The following is a 22612-nucleotide window of genomic DNA, read 5'->3' as shown; positions in this document are numbered from 1 at the left end:
TATTTTTAGATATTGATCATCTCATCTTGCTGCAAAGGGAATAAAATAATTAAAGTTGAGTGAAGGATAATTTGAAGTACAACGTATTTCAAAGCATAACTATCATCATAACTGTTCAGATGAGATTTCTTGAAAGCCTGGTAATAAATGCATGGCCTAGATATCTACACTTTGCTAATTCAAATTGGCCTCTTTTACTGGCAACTTAAGTTTAATTCGCATCTTTAGATACTACATATAATTCAGATAATGCAGTGATTATTGTGTGTGTAATGGCTGAACGAGACAATCAGATGGGCATTGACTGTCAACTACACAATTTATTTTAAAATACAGTATTTGTCTATGCTGTGTTGTTTTATCAAAGTAGCATTTCTTCAATATACATAGCACTCATTTTTTTTTGTTTTTTTTCTGATAACTCAAATTCATTTTAGAAAATTTGGAAAATACAAAATTGAGTCTAAATAAAGGAAAATCACCCATAGTTTCATTATCAAGAAACAAACAGAACTATTATATTTCATTATTTATCAATCATCATCATTCCTATATATCTTTTCATTTCAAAAATTTAATAGACTTTAATTTTTAGAGAACTTTTAGTTTCACATCAAAATTGATAAAGTATGAGATTTCCTGTATACCCCTTGTCCCTCACACATGCATATCCTCTGTCCTACTGATTGGAAGCAACAGACCATAGAGCCCAGAAAAACTTGGTACCAAAGATAGGACACCATATAATAATAAAAAAAATAACAGATTATTTAAGAGATGATTTACAAACATTAATATATCATGCCTATATTTAAGTTTCCTCTAAAAGATATGCTTTGTTAGCATTACATATTTGCATAGTGTTTCAGATGTTTTGTTCACTTCAAGGTAGCATTGGAAAGTGCTTATGAAGATCAAAACTCTCATTTTAACTAATGAACAAACTGAGATGTAAAGTAGTGGGTATCTCTAGATATCTCTGGGGTTCCTTACATGAATACCAGAGTTAGAACTGTAGTTTTTACACTGGAGATGAAATAAAAATGAATAAACAATTCAAGCATTTAATTCCAAATATTTCTTGGAAGAGTACAAACAACTTGTGCTAACCACAGGGGATAACTGGAATTCGGGTCAATTTATATTAACAAGTTTGTAATGAGAACCTACTGTATATGAAAATGAGCAAGACATTGTTGCTATTTTCAAGGAGTTCATAATCTAAGGGAAGTCAGATAATTATTATTCACAGCAGAATATAACTTCTATAGATGAGAGGTGAAATGCTATGTAAAGTAAGTTAAGTGATTTCTGCCCCTGCCCAAAGAATTATAGCTAATAAGTCAACAAAAGGGACAAAATAGAATCATAAAAATAATGGAGAAGTATATGGAAAAAAGAAAAAAAAAACAAGAACATATGGGAAACAGAAGACAAAGAAAAAGGTGGTGTATTTAATTTAATCCCAATCATGTCAATAATTACAGTAAATACAAATGGTCCAAGCAGGGGGAAGGTACAAACAGTTGTGTAAAAGTTTCATGCATGAGATGGCATTTCCTAGAGGCCTTTAAAGATGGAACATAATTTTAACAGAAAGAGATAAAAATACACACACACTGGGCATGTTCTGAGGAGGCTCTACAACATAAAATGATGAAAATGCAAAATCTATTTTATGAACAGTAAGTCATTGACATGAACTAGTGTACAACTGAGATACATGAAGTACTAAACAATAAAACTGAAATTATGTTAGGACCATAATTGGAGCCCAAGAGAGAAGTTTGCAATCAAATTGGAAATTAGTGGAAAATTGCTAAAAGTGACAAAATTGGAGTTGGGTTTTGAATAGTATGAAAGTGATCGATGTTATAGATTAAATCAGGATGTAATGAAGATACACTTTGTTAAGAGAAACTCCATCTAATATCTCTTTAAGGTACAACAAGAAAGACCTAGTTAAAGTAGATGAATTAATATACTAAGTCAGGTAGAAGTTGGGATAGAGTGAGCAAGACAAGAACCAAGAACACTCATGTATAGAGGTTTTTATTTGAAGCATCTTAAAGGTGACACGTGAAACAGGACATGTGATGGAAAATGAGAATGAAATAGAAGGAACTGTGGTAAATATTATGAGCTACTAAACTTAAAAAAAAACAGGAATAGCTAATGCTAGAGCAAAATGAACTAAGAATGTCAAGGCATCCTCTTCACAACAGAGTATATAGTGGGTGGAGGGTACAGAGGTCCTTCTACATCCTGAGTATATTTAGTGTATTTTAATTAGTTGGAGTAATTTAATGCTTTGTCAAGAAGGAATGTACTTAAAAGTTCAACCTCTAAAATCATCTATTTCTATTCTATGTAATGGTTCCTCTCCTGTAAATAGCAAAATTTAAACCCATTATGCCTTGAAGATAAGGTTAAGCCAAATAGTGCAGCAGTTAAAAGGTCCTGTTGAGAGCACTCACAAACCTCTGTGGAAATATCAGAATGGCATATGTTTTCCATGAAGTAGTTGCTAATATATGTTCATACATTCTGGAGATAAATAAAACCTGAATCACTTGTTGCTTGTATGGTAGGTTTTTAAAATACCAAAATGGGTGGGTTAGTCATATTTGACACAAACTACACTTCCACCACTGCACGTTTCTCTACAGGAAATCTTAACTCACTGACAATCATTTCACCTATTCATCTCAGATATAAGTATTGCTACCCCAGCTTTCTTTTCCTTTCCATTTGCGTGAAAGATATTTTTCCATCCCTTCACTTTCAGTCTGTGTGAGTCCCTTCTAATGAGGTGGGTCTCTTGAGACAGCAGATGTATGGGTCATGTTTTTTTATCCATTCAGCCACTCGATGTCTTTTGGTTGGAGCATTTAGTCCATTTACATTTAAAGTTATTATTGAAAGGTACTTGTTTGTAGCCATTTCTTTTTTTGTGTGTGTGTGGCTGTTTTCTTTCTGAGCTTGATATTTCTTCTTTTTACACCAGTCCCTTTAGCATTTCTTGCATGGCTGGCTTGGTGGTGATAAACTCCCTTAGCCCTTTTTTGTCTGTGAAGCTTCTTATTTCCCCTTCAATTTTGAATGATAGCCTTGCTGGATAGAGTATTCTTGGATTCAGTCCTTTGCTTTGCATCACTTTGTAGATTTCCGTCCATTCTTTTCTGGCCTGATGTGTTTCTGTTGAGAAATCATTTGATAATCTAATGGGAGATCCCTTGTATGTTACTTTCCGTCTCTCTCTTGCAGCCTGTAAGATTCTCTCTTTAACCTGAACATTTGCCATGGTAATTATGATGTGTCTTGGTGTGGGTCTTTTCGGGTTCACCTTGTTTGGGACTCTCTGGGCTTGTGTGACTTTTTTCTTCCCCACCTCAGGGAAGTTTTCTGATATTATTTCTTCGAATAGGTTTTCTAATCCATGTTCATCTTTCTGTTGTTCTGGCACCCCTATTATTCGTATGTTGTTTCATTTCATGTTGTCCCAAAGCTCCCTTTGGCTCTCCTCCTGACTTTTAATTTTTTTCTCCATTTGCATTACAGTTTGAGTGTGTTTTGCTTCCTTGTCTTCTAATTCACTAATTCGGTCCTCCGCTTCTCCCAGTCTACTGTTGATACTTTCAATGGTGTTTTTTATTGCAGCTATGTCGCTCTTCATTTCTTCTTGGGACTTACTTAAGTTGTTGATTTTTTCATCTGTTTCTTCTAGCTTCTTGCATAAGTAGTTGAGTTTTTCATCTGTTTCTTCTTGCTTCTTGAACATCCGGTGCATGTACTCTAGGAACCTTATTCTGAATTCTTTTTCTGTCATGTTGCATATCTCTGTCTCACTTAGCTGCTTTTCTGGCGAGTCCTCCTTTTCTTTCCTTTGGAGGTTTCTTTGTCTACCCATGTTTGATCTTACTGACATGACTAGTTGTTGAGTCGTTCAGTGGCTGGACCCTGGGTGGCAGTGGCTGCTCCCTGGGTGGCAGTGGCTCCTCGGGCTGTGGTTGCTCCTTGGGCGGTTGTGGTAGCAGCGGCTCCTCTGTTGATAGCAGGGCCTCTGGTGGGTGCTGTTCACAGCTGTGGTGGCTCTTCTGGCTGGTGGAGGGAGGCTTCACACACAGCAACTGTTCCCCAGGCAGAGCGTGTGGTGATCAGGAGGCCGCTGTTGCTTGAATAGTCGCATTGCTTGCGAGTCGTTGCCTCCGGGTTAGTAGCCGCTGGGTTAGTAGCCGATCTCTGGATGCCGGTAACAGCTCCCTCTCACCTATTCATCTCAATGTAACTTCTGAAGGTGAGAGTGACAAAGGTCTGTTCTGGAATCTGTGAGTTTTAAATATAAAAAAAACTACATTTCTTATTTTTAAAAACTTTTTATTGACTTGATTGGGGTGACATTGGTTAATTCCATCCTGACTTCAGTCTATACATAAAAGATAAAAGGTAAATTTTCCTCAAGATAATTTTGTTTAACCCCTCTTGATATTGGAAAACATTAGATATGTATGAATTAAGTGAAAATGAATACACCTGAGTACTCTCCTTCAAGGTTTTCGAGAAATATGATCATAGTTGCCATTTATTATTTCTTTCTTATTTTTAAATTTATCTATATTGTTGAAAGTTATTACAGATGTCCCTTTTTTTTTCCCTATTGACCCCCTCCATTCTGCACCCATCACATCCCCAGGCCTTCACCACACGACTGTGTCCATGGAATATGCATATATTCATATGAGTTCTTTGGTTATCATAGTTGCCACTTCAATTTGCACTCTTGGTTTATAAGGTAACAAAGACTTGGCCAATTATTCAAAAGTAAACCTAAAACTGGCCAATCAGATCCAGATGTTTGGAAGAGACATGAGGAAAACACCCACTTTCTGTCATAATTATGCTTGGAAATGAAGTTATTTTGGAAGTTCGACATAAAATGGATTACATTCTCATAAAACTGACAAGTATGAGATTCTCAGGTATGAAATGTTGAAAAAATAAACATTTTTACTGTTGACACTATTATAGATGTCCCCATTTCCTTCCTCTTTGCCCACCTCCATCTAGTCCTTACCCCCCTTCCTTTGAACTTCACCCCACTGTTGTCTGTGTACATGGCTGTACATAAATGTTCTTTGGCTCTCCTATTTAATTCCATGGTATTTCAATTATCTTGGGTCTCATCTATATATATAAAAGCCTAAGCAACTGGTAGACCTGTAGCTATGATGCTCACTGACCACCAGGGGGCAGACACTCAACACAGGAGCTGCCCCTTGGTGGTCAGTGCACTCTCACAGCAGGAGTGCCCCTCAGCTGACTGGGCACCAGAGGCTGGGCTCATGGCTGGTGAGTGCAGCTGCAGCGGAGTGAGCCTCTCCTGCCTCGCCTCCGTGGCAACACTACCAGTGGCAGGCTCAGTGCACCAGATTGAGTGGGAGCGGTACAGTGCCCAGCCCATGCTCAGGCTCCTCCCCAGCTGTGCACTGGGCCTCTAGTGTATAAATAAAAAGCTGTAATAATAAATATAATACAGTTATCACAGATCTTGATATGTAGTAGGTAAGTGCTAATATTATATTATTATGAGTGTTTGTATATAGAATGCTGAGCACATACCCAATATTAAGAGACTATGAACAATTATTATCCTAATACTGTGCAATAAGTACCCTTAAATCAGAGGGAATGTCTTTCACAGTAAAATGGAAGAAACTAATAATCTGTTATCCACATCGCAAATCTCTGGTCAATTTTAATGCCTTTAGAAGAAATAGAGCTTTAGAAGGCAGATTTTTGAAGAAATTTCACTAATTATAGAGAACTATAAGGAAAATTACCTATAGGTTATATAACTGCTCTTTTACCCCTGTGCACTAGAACAATGTATGAAAACCAGAGTCACTTAGAACACTAGTGAAGGTGCAAGTCCCTGGGACCTCCCATAGTACTTTGAGTTGCTTTCCAAAGAATCTGAATTTTTAGCAAGTTTCCTTATGATGAGAATGCTGCTGGATAGCAGACCATACTGGACTAGCACTGCCCTAGAACTGAGGTCAGCAAACTAAGGGCCATGGGCCAAATGCATCATTTTGCCTATTTTTGTGAAATTAGTTTTAAGGGCACATAGCCACGCCCATTCATTTACTTACACTTACACACACACCTGCTTCTGCATTACAACAGCAGAGCTGAGTGGTTGCATCAGACAAGGTAGCCTACACCTTATAGTCTACAAAGCCATAAATACTTACTCTGGCCTTTTACAGAAAAGGTTTGCTGAACTTGTTCTAAAATGCCACTCTTTTTCCTATTACATAGTTGAGATTTTTGAAATTCAGAAAGGAAATTTATTGATACAAAGTATGAAGACATGCAGTGAGACTGTTAGGGTACTTCAAAGCTCATAAAATGTTCACCATCTTCATGCATGTCTCACAGCAATGAGTTGTCGACCTTCTCACTGCCATGATATAATCGTGATCAATGTCTGATGTATTCCAGAACTAAAAGTCACAAAGTTACTATCCTTTTTGTAATGAATGACATCTTAAACCTGCAGTTTCAGAGAAATGGTACAAATAAAGTTTATACAATACAACATAAAATATACTGAAGCATTTAAATCTATATTAATAAAATTTCTTATTTGTTAGAGAAAATACAGGCGATAAGAGAAACTCTTAATTATCCCTGGTAATAAAGAATAGGGAGTAAAAGGATAAATTAATTCACAAATTTCCCCAATAATCTTTGTATTTTTATATTTCATCCTTTGCTTTCCCTATTTCTGCATCATTGGATAGGTTAACAAATAGATAGCATTCTGACAGCAGCAAGAGGCTGACAGCAGCCTTACATAGAGTGGTGGCTGCAGGCCTCAGACCTCTCAAGTGTGTTTTTGTTTTTAGATTTAAATACATTTTTGTAGGATATATAGTAGCCAATTTACCTCTCTACCATTTCTCCATATCTGATGCCAGGCTTGGTTCGCACATTTTCATATTAGCTATTGCACTTCTGAAGGCATTTGATTTGCAGATACCTGACATAGATAATATCCAAAGTAAAAAATCAGGTCATGTAAGTAGATCATGTAAGTGTTAAAGGCTATTGTGTACATTTGTTTGTATGTTTGCCTATATAAGTGAAACTAATAAGGAAATAATGGTGTCCCGGAGCAAAAGTCTCAGATTGTTATTCAAATGGGACAATTTCATTTTCTGAAGTCAATATAGTCAACCCTATGAAAAAGTGTAAAACTAATAAGAGATGATCATATTATAATAGTGCCTCTAGAGGTTCAGTTTAATTTCACATCTTCCAGTAAATAAAAACCTTGTTTATTGGGCTATATGAATAATTTTCCAATGAATAATTACATATTTGGTTTCTTTAGAATCATTTGTTTTTGAATGAGAAACTCCTAAACCCATAGCTTAACTCTTGGTAAACAGGAATACTTCACACTGATAGAATATTAAAGAGCTAATAAATTAATAGAAGGAAAATTTGTCAGCTAATACCTGTTGCACAATTGTTGTCAGTTCCAAGCAGAGCTGTATGACATTATTCCTTGTGACTGAATAGTCTGTGACAGCAGCAAATGGTGACCTATAAAGGAAAAAAGAAAAACTGTGATTCCAAAAATTCCAAGAAAGGCTCCAAAAATTATAATAGCCTAAAATAAGATTTTGAATAATGTGAAATAAATTGTTCATAATGATAAAACTATTTAGGACATTGTTAAGAAAAAAACTGAGGGAAATGCTTTGAAGAAAATTAAAGTCAAGTAATATAATATTTGTTTTCCATAAAATTTCTCACTTTTTTTAGTTCCTAATATTTAGAAGTTCTTTGGTACTTCTTACAAGGTCTCTTTATTACATCTAAAACAAATCAACAAAAAAGCAGTACATTAGGCAAAGCAACATTTAATTTACTTTGAAATGAAGAAAGATTTTGAGTACAATATATCTTTGAGATATTCACAATTAAGAGTTAGCAATGATAGCTAATACTTACCAAGGACTTACTATGTGCCAATTACTGTTCCAAATGCTTTACATGCACTAAATTATTTTCAAAACAGCTTTATAATATAGGCACTATTATTATTCCTATTTCATCTTGGATACATTTTGGTAGTTTGTGTTTTTCAAGGACGTGGTCTACTTCATCTAAATGTTAACTTTTGCATGAAAAGTTACTTGTAGTATTCCTTTATTATCCTTCTAATTTTTATTGACTTCTCTATTGTGTTTCTGTTTTTAGTTTAATTGATTTCTGCTCTTTTATCATTATTATTTGCTCCGTCCTGTTGCTTTGGGATTATTGTGCTGTTATTTTACTATTTTCTTTAATTTTACTTTATTGTAAGAATATTTAACATGAGATCTACCCTATTAACAACATTTTAAGTGTACATGATAGTATTGTTAACTATGAATACACTGCTGTACAACAGATCTCTGGAACATATTCATCTTGCATAACTGAAACTTTATGTCAGTTGATTGACAAATATTTTTTTCAATTTTCTTAAGATGGGAGCTTAGATAATTGATTTGAGATTTTTTTCTGATATAAGAATTTGATGCTATAAATTTCCCTTTCAGTACTGTTTTAGCTGTGTGCCACAAAACTTATTTGTTCTAATTTCACTGTATTTCTTCTTTTCCTTCTTCCTCTTTTATCCATGAATTACTAAGAAGTGTGTTGTTTAATTTCTACTTAGATTCCATTATGGTTAAAGAATACATTCTAATTTCAGTTCTTTTAAATGTATTAAGGTTTATTTTATGATGCAGGTCTATATTAGTGAATGTTCTATAGGCACTTGAAAAGAATTTGTATTCTGCTGTTTTTGGACAAAGTGCTCTAAAAATGTCAATTATATCATGTTGCTTGATGGTATTATTCAGCACTTCTAATTCTTGCTGACTTTCTGTCTAGTAGTTTTATCTTTTTTTTTGAGAGAATGGAGAAGAAGTAGCCAACTAAAATTGTGAATTTATCTATTCTAGTTCTGTAAGTTTTTATTCCATGTACTTAGAAGTTCTGTTGTTTGTTACATACATATTCCAAGCAATTTCTGTTTCTTCATTTTTGAGTTGTCTAGTATATGATCATCTATTACATTTTGGTGGTTTTTGTTCTTAATTTGATATCACTTGTAAGTAGTTGTTTTTAATTTGAATGTAATATTCACATAATACAGATTAACCCCCAGCTTTTCATATCTGTTTGTTACAAGTATTTTTCCCAGTTTGTCATCTATCTTATATATTGTCATGTTTTTAAATTTTATGTAGTCAAAAGTCAAACAGTATATTTATTTTAACTTTAATCCACATTTTAAGTATTTAATGTCTTTCTACATCTAGAAATCATTTTGTTTACATTTTCTACAGTTTCTTATGGATTTATGTTTTCCACTTAAATAAATGATATACCTAAAATTATTTTAGTGATCTGTCAGTGTTCTATCATTTATTTTCCAAAAACTTAACTAAGAGCCACAGTACCATTAATTAAATTATGCTTTTTTCCAGTGGTTTTAACATATTGTTTTCTAAATGATTCCATATACCACAGTTTATTATGGGCTCTCTTCCACTAATCTGTTTACTCCTATCCCAAAACTCAGTATATTTTTATATGTATATATTACTGAAACAGAAGGAGACATTATGAATTCAAATAAAGTCAATTATAAAAATATGTTATCAATCTATGATTTTAGTTCAAAAATTAGCCTACTTAGTTATAAGTAGGACCAGCTTTAAAAACTCCATCTTGGAAGTTTTCTAAACCTGAATTGTAGAGATGGTTGCTAGGATATATCCAAATTTACTAAACCTCATTAAGTTGTACACTTAAAACAAGTGAATTTTATAGAATGAAAATTAGGCCCTTATAAAACTATTTTTAAAAATGTAAAATATAAGCATTTCTAGGAAAAATCATTAATAAAAAAATGCTACCTAAAGACCATTTATTTTTGCTGCATTGAAGCATAAAAACTATCATTTTAATGAAGAATTCAAAGATGCTTCTGGCATTATTAAAAAGTTTGGATTGCTAGATTTGAAAATGTCAAAGTCTGCTAATAAAACCTAAAAACTTCATTCAAGAGTGATGAGATGAATTACAGCACGGATTTTCCCATAAATACTTGAGACTCTCACTTGTTCTTCAAAACATACCAAAAGAAAAATCCATTGATGACTGAATGCCTGTAGCAAACTGAATTCTAAAGCATGTTTTTTTTCCACTTTCCTGACCACTCATATTTCAAATAGAATATGATTCTCGATCAAGATTAAGTATCAAGAAAGCTGGGAGGGTGGACAATGTAAACATATACCAAGGAAAACACTAATTTTATTTTGTAATGAATTCCTCTAAAGTTTTCATTTTAAAGACAAATCATTTGCAACCATACCAAGAACCATTCTTAGCCAGCAGATATTAATGTTTGGTATGGTGATTTTGGCTATATTCATACATTAAAAAAGCTGAAAGACTGGGTTCCAATGTCTGTGAGTTACCAAAGATGACCATTCAATCATGACTTCATGATCATCTATGAAATAAATAAGTGGACCTCTATAGAAGAACTGAACATAATCAGCTCAAAAACAAAATTAAGAGAGGAATTTGTTCTACACTCTGAAGGAAACCCAAGATAGAGCTCAGGCTGCTTACAAAAAGAACACAGTGACTTTAAATTAAGGAAATAAAATTCCTGGTAAGAAAGCTTTTTGGTGCCAGAAAGTTTTAAAAATGATAAAATCCTTGGCTTATCAATAAATGGCTGTTATGGGTAATAGGATGCTTATATGTGTTTCTAGTGCAAAGGTTTATGGTGCTGCAAGAAATTATTTTTCGTATGCTTTAAAACAAAAGGACTGCATTTATGAAAAGGTTACTAATGTTAAGAAATCCTAAACAAACTACAAGCTAATAAGGAAAGCTAAAATGTTGCAGTTAAAAGAATATCTGGAAGGCCTTACTATTTCCCAGCACTGCTGATCCTGAAGGGCTGTCCATGAACAGTGGCAGTACTACATCACTGCTCATATTTGGAAAAAGAGGTGCCCAGTAAGAGCAGTGAGCACATGAGATGAAATAAGATCCAACAACAATGAGCTTCAATATCTAAGAAGATATTAGTTCAACCATTTTCTTAGATAAGGCAAAAGATTTCACAGAAATCTTGTTTTCCTTTGGCACCTATTAAAAAAGAAACAACAGGCCCAAAATGGAGTCACTTATGCTAAGTCCCATTCTAAAAAACCAACACTTAATGGCAGTTTCAGCCTCTCCCAGCAGTGGAATTTTAAAACAATCAGCCTGGATTTTTTCTGATCAGCACCAGTGAGGTGATCTTCCAGATAAGAACTCTGAAGTCCCTGGCTGCTATGACAAGGTAACTTTGTCTGAAATAATCCTTTTATTTGTAACTCCCCTCACCCCTGTGGCTATAAAAGCCTTCCAATTTGTACAACTCCCCTGAGCTCCTTTCTGCTTGCTAGATGGGATGCTACCCAATTCACAAACTGTTCAATAAAGCCAATTAGATCTTCAAATTTATTTAGTTGAATTTTGTTTTTTAACACACCCTCTTTTTTAAATAAATGTATATTGATGTAATTTACCTATTAAAAGCAAAATTTATCAGACTGGATTTTTTTTTAATCCAGCAAAATATAAGGAGAAATGGACAAGTTCACAATCATACTATGAAATTTTGATATAATTCCATCAGAGAGAGACTAGATCAAATAGAAAAAAGGGATATAGAAGCATTGAATTGTCACATTTGACCTAATATAGTTAGATCTAATATATAAAATCATGCTCCAAACATGCATCTATTCAAACACACAGACCATTTACCCAAAATTTAAAAGACCAAATTCTGAATCACAAAGGAATTTGAAAGAATCAGTATTATAAGCAACAAAAAATAGACAAACTCAAGATGCTTGGAAATTCAAAATGCATTTCTAAATAACTCATGAGGGAAATTACAACATACTTGTTACTAAATGACTATAAAAATATATACAAATTTGTGAGAGTACCTAAAGTTTTACTATTTAAAACAAAGGTAAAAATCCAGGAAACAATAGAATCAATAAAACCAAAATTGAGCTCCTCAAAAATGTAATGAAAACTAATCTCTGGTAAAACTCATCTAGGAGAAGACATAAAAAGACGACAGAAATGATACGCAGAATAAAAAGGGCTATAATTGTAGATCTGACCAATTTTTAAACACCCTAACTCTTATGCCTTAAACACTTTAAAGGTTTTCAGTGATATAAAAACATATCTCATGGATCCCTTCAAAATAGAATGGGCTTGAAAGAAATTTCAGAATCAATAAGAAATAGGATTTATGCTAAAAATAAGAGGAAAAAACAAACTGTCACATACATAGCAAAATAAACTTCTATAAATAATACTTTTGAACATTTTTAGTGATGTTATTGTACACCGTGATACATGCAGTGATCTGTAAACCTCCAAGTATAGACTGATTTGGCACAGCCATATAAAATGGCAAGAAAGATAAAGTGTGAATAACAGCAGAATGTAGGTTAAAAATAGACAAGTAAACTATGCATTGAAAATAAATAGTAAAGCTACCACCTGTGATTCAACTTTGAGGCTTTTCCTCTGGGAAAGTCTGCTATTTCATTCAAGTCAATATTTAAAATGTGAGAAAAACTTTTTGTTAGACTTAGATTTTTTTTTAAGAAACATTAAGGAGCTTGTTTTTGAAAATAAATCTTATTTGAATGGAAGTTCCACTGGAATTGGATTTTTTATGAATTATAAACATTTTTTCCTAGCATCCCACCTCTTAAGCCTTAAACATTCAAGTTTTTCAATATCAAAAGATATCTCATTGATGCCTTCAAAGTAGAATGAGAAATAAACTTTCAATAAATAAAATTCTGTATAGCAATTTGAATTATGAAGGACAAAAGTAGAAAAATGGTATTTTTTTTAGAATTTGAAGAGAAATACTAAAGTGCAAATAAATGCATATATATGCTTCATTCCTAAGGATCACTTCCTCAAAATCCTTAAGAATTATTCAGCTTTCAAAAGGAGATGTAGCATGACAAAGGAAAATGATGAAGAAGAAATAAGAAGGGCTTTGGTATCAAATAAAAATAGATTCAAATTATAATTTTCATACTAGATGAATGACTTTAGGCAAATTATTTAATGTCTCATATATATAATGGGGATAATAATACCTACTTTGTGGGAGTTCAATGAGTTGATATATGTAAAGTATCTAGTTCAGTCTCCAGAGTTAAAGATTTTTGCTTATTTTTCTTTTCCTTTCTCCCCCTTCAAGTGACATCAAATAAAAATTGCAATTAAATCCAATAATATTGCTGTGCATGCAAATTCTTCCCAAAATGTAACAAAAACTTTAATGCCAAAAATGTATTGCTTTAAAAAATTAAGCAACTTGTTTTACAACAAAATAATCATATTTAAACTGGCAGAATTATATCATATTATAAAGCAAAGGAATAAACTAAGGTTAAAGACCCAATGTTTAGCAATATTTGATTGCAGTGGCCATTTTAAACCATCAAAAGTAAAGCAAATCTATACTGACAAATCAAAATATTAAGAACTTTTGATCAACATTATTTCTATGGAACTTTTATAATTAACTATGTAAGTTCTAAGTTATTCAAAAGCAAACAAAAATAAAACAAGACAAAACATATTCTTAACCTTATATAAAGAAAGCATAAATATAGATTAGATCTGTTCTAGAACTTAAAATTAAGCAAACAAAAATATTAACTAAATTTATTTAGATAAGAGTTAGGGACTTAAATCATGATTCTATAAGTCACTAATAAGTTTTGTTAGTGTTTATCCTTTGAGATTACATAAATGGAAATAAATTATATATATTCTTCATGTGGCGTTTGTGAACAAGGCCCATGAGTTATAGAATATTAGAGTTTAGAAGAGACCTTCAAATTCTATAGGTCTTATAGCCTTATTTTGAAAATAAAATAAAAACGGGTTAAGTTTAAGGTTACCCAAGGCTTGAGGCAGAGCTGAATATCTCAACTATTTATCAGTTACCTGCTCTTTACACTACTGCAAGATGTATTTCGGCAGGGATTCACAATAATGGTCTTGGAGAACACCGCTCTTTTGGCTTTTCTAACATTGATTCATGTTTTGTGGTTGTTGTTTTTTTTTGTAATTTGTAGAACACAATGACACAAGAGGGCACGTGGAGTGTTGTCTTGCTTGTTTGCTACCTAAAGTATGTTTTTCTATGAAAGGAATAAAATATAAGTTAAATAAAAATACACTAACAATAGCTAATAAAGTCTGGGCTACGTGTCAGGAAAACAAACAGCTTAAATAAACATTTCACCTGGCACAGTTGAAGATACAATCCTATTACATTTAAATTGATTTGGGGACCTTCTGAAATGTATACTGGCCAAGTAGCAGTTAAGATATTCATACAATTCATGGCAAGAGGAGGAAGCAAAGTCAAGCTTCCAAACTAGAATCAGCACTTATCATTTATCTTTTCTCTTTTCCATCACCACTAAAATATTAAGAATCTATGCAAAGGGATGTTAACATGATATTAAACTATTCTGAATAACAAAGCATTTCACAGAAACATTTCTTCAAAGAGGAGTTATCGGCTTACCTTTAACTCACAACCAATTCATGTATTCTACTTTTCATGAGTTCTAAGTAAAAACACTAAACTGGTGCTGGTAAGGTCACATATATCCTGATTCCCTAATCTACAACACATTTTTAGTCCTTAACCTACCTAATCTCACAGCAGCATTTGACTCTACTGACCACTTCCTTTTGCTCCTACATCTCTTTACTCCGATCTTAAATATTCTCCCCTTGCACAAAAAGGGTAATTATGTGAGGTGATGAACATTTTAATGAACCTTAATATGGTAATCATTTTGCAATACAAATGTGTATCAAATCATCACATTGTACACCTTAAACTTGCACAATGTTATGTCAATTTTATCTAAATGAAGTTGAAAAATAAAAGCAACACCAAAATCTCAATAGAAAGACAACAAACAAACTCTTTACTGCCTTTGCTTCCATGAAACCACTCTCAACTAATTCTCTCCTTCCTCTCTAGTTATGCCTTGTTATTTTTCCCTCCATAGCTAAACTTCTAATCATTCTTCAGTTGTTGTGGTCCACAGAGCTCATTCCTCATCCAAGTTCTCTTCAGTCACTCAAATGTATTTCTTTAGTATCCACTACAGGTTAGGGACTATTCTAGATAATTGAGATATCACTGAACAAAACAGCTGAAAATCCTTGCTGTTTTCAAGCACACGTCAGATAAAGACTAGTCAGACAAAAATATTAAGAATACTACATGAGTAAATTATGTAGTGTGTTAGAAGGGTTTGCGTGTTATGGAAAATAAATAGAGCAGAGAATTCTGTAATTCTCCTTACACCACCATATTAATATATCTATGACTTTGATGATCCCAAAATTTCTATCAACCATATATCTTTTATGAGCAGCAATACTCTAAAGACCTTATCCCTTGAATATTCTCCAGCCATCACAATTTATAATGCCTGAAACTCAACATTTGTCTTGCACCATAAGCTGTTCCTCCTCTTTCGATAATGGCACTACCATCCGTTGGTTCAGCCAAGTAGGATGCCCTTTATTTAATATATCTCCTTTTTCCTTAGTTTCTAGATCTTACTTGTTACCAAGTCTTATTTATCTGTATAAATATCTCCAACATTCTTCCATCCTCACTGCTCCTCTCTAATTAATTAAAAGTATCAATAAAGAGCAGTGGAGAGGATCAATTCTGCAGTCAGATACCTGGACTGAATCCTGGCTCCAATGCTTAATTGTCATTTGGTTTTGAACTTAACCTCTGTAAGTGCTAGTTTTCCTATCTGTAAAATAAAGACAACCCTCCTATTGTTACTGTATTAAATGTGTGTGGCTGGAAGTATTAATATCAGAACCACTGATAGTAGCAGCAACATGATTAGTTTCTAAAATAGCCTCTTAACTGGTTTCACTTCTTTTAGCCTTATTCTTCTCTAATCTTTCTCAACACTATATCCCAAGTAGTCTTCAAAATTTACAAATCAGAACACAACAATGACCCTAAATAGGCCCCTACTGCCTTCAGCATTAAGTCCAAATGCCTTAGCTTGGCAAATCATTTCTTTCTCCCCCCCCCCCTTTTCATCTTTCCTTTTAAAAACTTAAACTGTTAAAAAACATCATCATTATAGGCAAGTTAGCCTTGAGCTAAACTTTTCTGTGAAAGATCTTCAAAATATAAACTCCAGTTTTCTTTTTTCAATTTACAAAAAAGTCTCTGTTGAAGATTTTAAAGTTATCACAAGGTTGAACCCCTCCCCCAGTATGTATTTCATTTTTATGGTCAAAATGTTAAATGACATTTGATTTCATTGATCACCGTGGTATGATATAACACAAACTAAACATTTGAGAAATTTTGCAGCAATGGAAGCCAAATATATGATTTTAAATAATTTCCTTCAGGTTTTTGTCACATTTCCTCTTCCTATGAGACAAACATAAAACACCACTGTCTAACTTCATAGATTGCTATGTGTGTATTTGCATGTATTTTTATGTGTGTGTCTCTACCTGTCCAATCCTTTCACAAGAAAACATGAAATAATATCATAATCAAACTGGTGTTCAAAGAAAATTACTTCTGAAACATTTGGAAGATTTTTACCTGTCCAGCCAGGCAAGCAGGCTCTTGGCTGCTCCAATCAGATCCACAACTGAAGTCAGAAAGTCATTTGGCAATTTTCGGCTGGTTCTTCCATCATAATGGCCACTCCTTCTCCTCCCTGTTATAAAATTCTGTAGATTTTTGGCAGATGCATTCAACTTGTGAGAAAGGGTTTTTAGATTTTCTGTTTCCAAGCCATAATTCTGAATTATAAAAGAAAGAGAATATGCTTAAAGTCAATATTTTATTCATTCATTAAAATATTTACTGAGCACTTTACTATGTACAAGCCACGCAACTTGTCTTAAAAGTAACAAATGAGCCTGGCCGGTGTTACTCAGTGGTTGAGCACTGACCTATGAAGCAAGAGGTCCCTGGTTTGATTTCTGGTCAGGGCACATGCCCGGGTTTCGGGCTTGATGCCCAGTATGGGGTATGCAGGAGGCAGCTGATCAATGATTCTTTCTCATCATTGATGTTTTTATCTCTCCCTCTCCCTTCCTCTCTCTGAAATAAAAAAAAATTAAGTTACAAATGGATAAGCTAGGATTCCTGGTCTAATGGATCCAGTCAAGTGAGGATTTGGGGAAATGTCAGATAAATTATAATAAAATGTGTAAAGCACTAAAATGAACATGGATAGATGAGGGCATTATATCTTGGAACTATACCACCCAAGACAGAACGGTTATAAGGATCCATAAGTGTTTTGTAAACCCAAACATAAGTTCATTTGCTTGTGAAATTCATTATTGTCAACAATTATTTTTGAGTATTTATTCTAACAGCATGTGCATATTGTGACTGTAGGTACTAGGAAAAATTCTGCCCTCAAAGTGAGCACAACCCAACAATAAAAAGATGCAAGAAATAGATCAGAGAATACTTTTTTTTCCTGTGTTCTCTCTATAATGTTTCAAATAAGAAGTTTCTTTTATAATATGGTACCAGGAAAAACTCTGCTTCCTCAGGGGAACCAATGCACTTTCTCCTTTTTATAATATAAATTATTAAACTTATATTTACTTTTATCATGGTTACATTAGCTCACAGTCAAATGTGAAACACATCTAAGGCAATCATAGTGACTTTTTGGTAAGTGTATTCATTTTCATTTCCTTGGTCTCACTTTTAAACTTCTAGTAATGTTTATTATTTTACCCTAAATATTTTATCTACAAATTAATGCAGAAAGGGATTACAAGAAATAATGCAAACAAGCTTTTCTACCGCATTCATTAGGAAAATATTATAAGATCCCCTCAAATAAACTTTAGGGAAAGATTTTAGTTACAATTAAATTTTAAAGCAGCTAATTGCGAGTTGTAAAACATCTCTAAGAAAGGCTGGCTAACTTGATCAAAGGATGACGATGATTGAACTACTCAGCAAAACATACATTACTGTCCCATATAGAATTAAAAGTATTATCACTTTACAGAAAGTATAAAACCCAAGATTTATCTGTTTGCTTAAAGAGCTCAGAGCTTAGAGTAGACAGAGTTCAGAATGGGATAAGTCATCAGGATGCCTGGTGACAACAAATGATACAAAATGGAAGATAAAATACTAAAGGAGTAAAAAAGGGAAGCAAATAGTACATGAGTTTAGCTATATTATTAAGTCAACAACCATTGGAAATATCTATTCTATATGAAATTTAGGTTTATTTTTCCATAGTAACTTAAGAAAAGCAAATTTAGAGGAGATAAAAGGAGGGACTAGAGAAGGTTTGGATGCATAAACATTAAATACTTCATTATGTTAAGTATGTTAACACTAAAGATTTAATAGTGATAAAAGTCGGATTGTTCTTTACTGAGAATTTACATTTTTATGAAAAGAACATCTTTTTTGGAGCCATGGATTTGTTTTTTTAATCATAGAATATTAAATTTTCGCTGCTTAATTTAAATAGCAATATTTTCTCTTTCAAGTTAAAAAGTTTGGCTTGCACAAATAAAACAACATTCTTTTCAAATTCTATTGCATCTGAGCATGGATTATCTATGAAACTTTTGAAAGATTTCATGTAGATTGTCACTATATTAAGAGGAAATGTTTGTATAAGTTTATAAAAGGTACTCTCTAATGCAGTGATGGCGAACCTTTTGAGCTCGGCATGTCAGCATTTTGAAAAACCCTAACTTAACTCTAGTGCCGTGTCACATATAGAAGTTTTTTGATATTTGCAACCATAGTAAAACAAAGATTTATATTTTTGATATTTATTTTATATATTTAAATGCCATTTAACAAAGAAAAATCAACCAAAAAAATGAGTTCGCATGTCACCTCTGACACGCGTGTGTGTCATAGGTTCGCCATCACTGCTCTAATGACTAGATAGAACAATTCGCAGTTATAACAACTAAATGTAAATACTTCTGAAGTCCTTAAAAATATTTTCAGATGTTTTCCTGTGTTAAAGCATTTTCCCTGAAATATAACAATCTTTACATTTTTGCATACCAATGATTTTAATGTGAAACTTTTTATTTATAAACAAATTATAACAATTTTTAGATAAGCTCAAATTATAATAGTTTATTAGAGGAATTGATTAGATTCTAATCAATCAACCTGGTAATGGTTTAACTCTATAGCCATTAGCTTCCATAAAAAATTAATTTAAATTATATCTATCTATATAAGTATCTCAATAATAAAAATCTGAAGGCAAAGTAAAAGTACTTTGGAACCTTCTACATTTAAGAGAATACTATTTTTAATACAATTCAGGAATTAGGGAATAGAAAAGTCCTCTGGACAAAACCTGGGAAGATACCCTGAGAAGGCCTCCAAACTTGGAAACCTACTGAAAAAAATATCCTACATGGAGAAAACGTGAAAAATGAGGAGGATAGAGGAATGTAAAGGCAAGAGATAAAAGATTAGTAGAAAACTGAGAGGGAAATTCTTAAAACTGATCCTAGCTAACAAATATAACTGGTTAAAATAATAATTCAAAAGCATTTTTTTCAATTCTAGAAGGGTTATAAAAATAGGTTAGAATCTCATCTGTATACAAAAGCATCTATGTGGTACTATATTAAGAAAAGGGATGGACTAACTGACCTTTCAGGTTAATTTTTGTCATCACAATTCTCAAATCTAAGTAGCTCAAAATCAATTACTGTCAACACAAATATCTTCCTGCTATTTCTTTCATGAAAGGGGATAGTGTGTTGTGACCCGCTAAGTTACCAGTAAATTACACTCCCTTGCCTACCATGTAAAGAAGTGTCAGGTAAATAAAGCAATTCTTTACTTTTGGCCAGAGGTATGTACTACCTCAACTTTATAAAAATAGAAGTTTATTCAGTACAGATTGGCTTTTCACTGGATATGCATCGAAAAACTAGGCATTACTATTGGTATAGAAAAGACAACATAAAAAAAGTTTGAACATAAAATGTATTCAGCTATTTTCTTTTCCTATGTTACCTATTTGTTCATATACTTGGCCAATAAGATGTCTTCCAGTTATCTTTTGTGACTCTGGACTGATTCAACATAGCCTGTTTAGTCTTAAGGAACTAGTGCTAATAAGTTCGTACTGCTCTTCTCTTTCAATTATATGCATGCAAAACCACAGGGAAGAAAGGAATAAGGGAACACACTTAACATTTTAGTGGCAAAGTCTTACTAAACACTCAACTAAAAATATTCAATACTGGTACCACATATTTTACAATGTCAATACTATTTTATTCATAGATCCTTATTTGAATGTAGCATGTAACAGGTGTTTAGGTTTCATAATACTTTGCTTTAAAAATGAGTGAGTCCTAAATAGATTGCTTTAATGAAGTTTTTTAGAAATTATTTTGAGATGAATGAACCAAGCAATTATGTTGCAAAGAAACAAATCCTAGCAATTGCAGACATCAAAAATTTCCTGCAAAATGCCTACCTATTATATGAAAAGTACACAAAGAATGAAATGCAAACTATTTTTATCCTGTCATAAATGATTCACTACAATTCCAAATAAAAGGTGTCAGAACATAAATTAAGGGCTATATATTAAACTATATATATATATATATATATGTATATATACACACACACACACACACACATATAGATATATAATTTATGCTTTACTATTAAGCATCTTACCTAATAATAGACAAACATGTAAAGTTGGGGGAAATTTACCTAGGCAGAAGACTATGGAGTGTTCATAGAGAAATGAGAATTTTTATTTGTCTGGTGCACAGTGGAAAGTGATGGGAAGAAAGGCAACTTATACTTTGTACGACATGATAATTCGTATTGACCATCCCTCCACTACACTCACCAGCCAATCAGGAGAGTATGCAAATTAACCCAACAAAGATGGCAGTTAATTTGCATACGTAGGGGCAAAGCGGTGGAGCGAAGACTGAAGGTGAAGGCTCCATCCAGGGCGAAGGCCTGGGTCCCAGGTGCCAGAGGAAAACTGGTGCTGGCAGCCAGGGGAAGGGAAGGCCTATTGCACGAATCTCTTCGTGCAACGGGCCTCTAGTATTAAATAAAAGCATAACAGCTTGAAAGAGTTAATAGACCTCCAAATCATGAACAGCTTAATTCTTTCTAGAATAAGATGGTTCAAACAATATAGTTGGTGCTTAATAAATATATACTGCACAGATACATAAACATTAGCTTCCAAACATTTATTCCCATCAGGAATAATTTTAAGACAAGGCAGATGAAAATATGCCAAAGCTTAAAAGAAGCAAATAAATTTGTTAATTAATCTGTCTTCTTATACAAGAACAGATACATCAGTCAGAGGGTATGTAAGCAAGAAAAAAAAGACAGTTCCCCTGGAGAAAGGCAGATAATTTCATTCAGTAAGATAACATTAATTTAACATCCTCTATGTGCTAAGCACTGGACAGAAAGCATATTGGAGGACCAAAAATCTAAGCAAAGAATTATCATGTCGTACAAAGTATAAGTTGCCTTTCTTCCCATCACTTTCCACTGTGCACCAGCCAAATAAAAATTCTCATTTCTCTATGAACACTCCATAGTCTTCTGCCTAGGTAAATTTCCCCCAACTTTTTTTGTCTGGTGAACATCTTCTCATCCTGAACGCCTCAATGCAAAGCCCATCTACACTTCCTGGATCCCCTAGCAGTGTTCATAATTTCCTTCTGCACTCCCCTGGGATTGTCTTTAAATCTATATTATCTTTCAATGACTATCGTCTTCTTTACTAGATGGCATACATCTTAAGAGCACAGATTATGCCTTTTTCGTCATTGTATCCCCCACTGTAGCACTGTTTGAACATGAATATATAGGTGTTGAAAGAAGAAATAAGTACAGTTGATGTAAGAAAAAGTACAAAAGCCAGCAGAGTCATTAATTTCAAAAAGACAAGACAGTTCCTCATTCACAATAGCAGAATTTCTGGTCTAGTCACCTCAGCTTGTTGATGCGGGATCTCACCTCCTGATTTCATAATGGCATGTAGAAGTAAATCAGAATTCATTGCTCAGTAATTTGCTTTATATTCACTGGAAAACATCTGTTGCATAAACTAGAAGATATCTGCACTTCTAACTTGCTGATATGTAACCTTTTAAGAAGCAGTGATAATGAACAACATAAGCTGATGAACAAAAACAGATCCAGAGACAGAGAAGCATGGATCAGACTGTCAAACCTCAGAGGGAAGGTAGAGGAGGGTGGGGGTAAGGGGGGAAGATCACCCAAAGGCCTTGTATGCATGCATATAGGCCTAACCAATGGACACAGACAACAGGGGGATGAGGGCATGAGTGGGGGGTGGGGGGCAAT

At 33.4% G+C, this 22612-nt stretch overlaps 1 protein-coding gene across 4 annotated transcripts in view; it reads right to left on the bottom strand.

Moving 5' to 3' along the window:
* Positions 1 to 22612, bottom strand: part of CNKSR2 (connector enhancer of kinase suppressor of Ras 2) — a 247260-nt gene that overhangs the window by 175572 nt on the left and 49076 nt on the right. For all 4 annotated transcript variants that reach the window (XM_006085611.3, XM_006085612.3, XM_014453028.2 and 1 more), the window contains exons 3-4: positions 16814 to 17016; positions 7527 to 7614 (exon numbers count right to left, since the gene is read on the bottom strand). In XM_006085611.3, coding sequence (XP_006085673.1) covers positions 7527 to 7614; positions 16814 to 17016 — 291 coding nt within the window. The remainder of the gene's footprint in view (positions 1 to 7526; positions 7615 to 16813; positions 17017 to 22612) is intronic.

This window comes from Myotis lucifugus, unplaced genomic scaffold, assembly GCF_000147115.1.
Source record: "Myotis lucifugus unplaced genomic scaffold, Myoluc2.0 scaffold_20, whole genome shotgun sequence".
NCBI classification, from domain to species: domain Eukaryota; kingdom Metazoa; phylum Chordata; class Mammalia; order Chiroptera; family Vespertilionidae; genus Myotis; species Myotis lucifugus.
The sequence above is the reverse complement of the archived record's forward strand: the minus strand, read 5'-3'. Positions and strand labels throughout refer to the sequence as shown.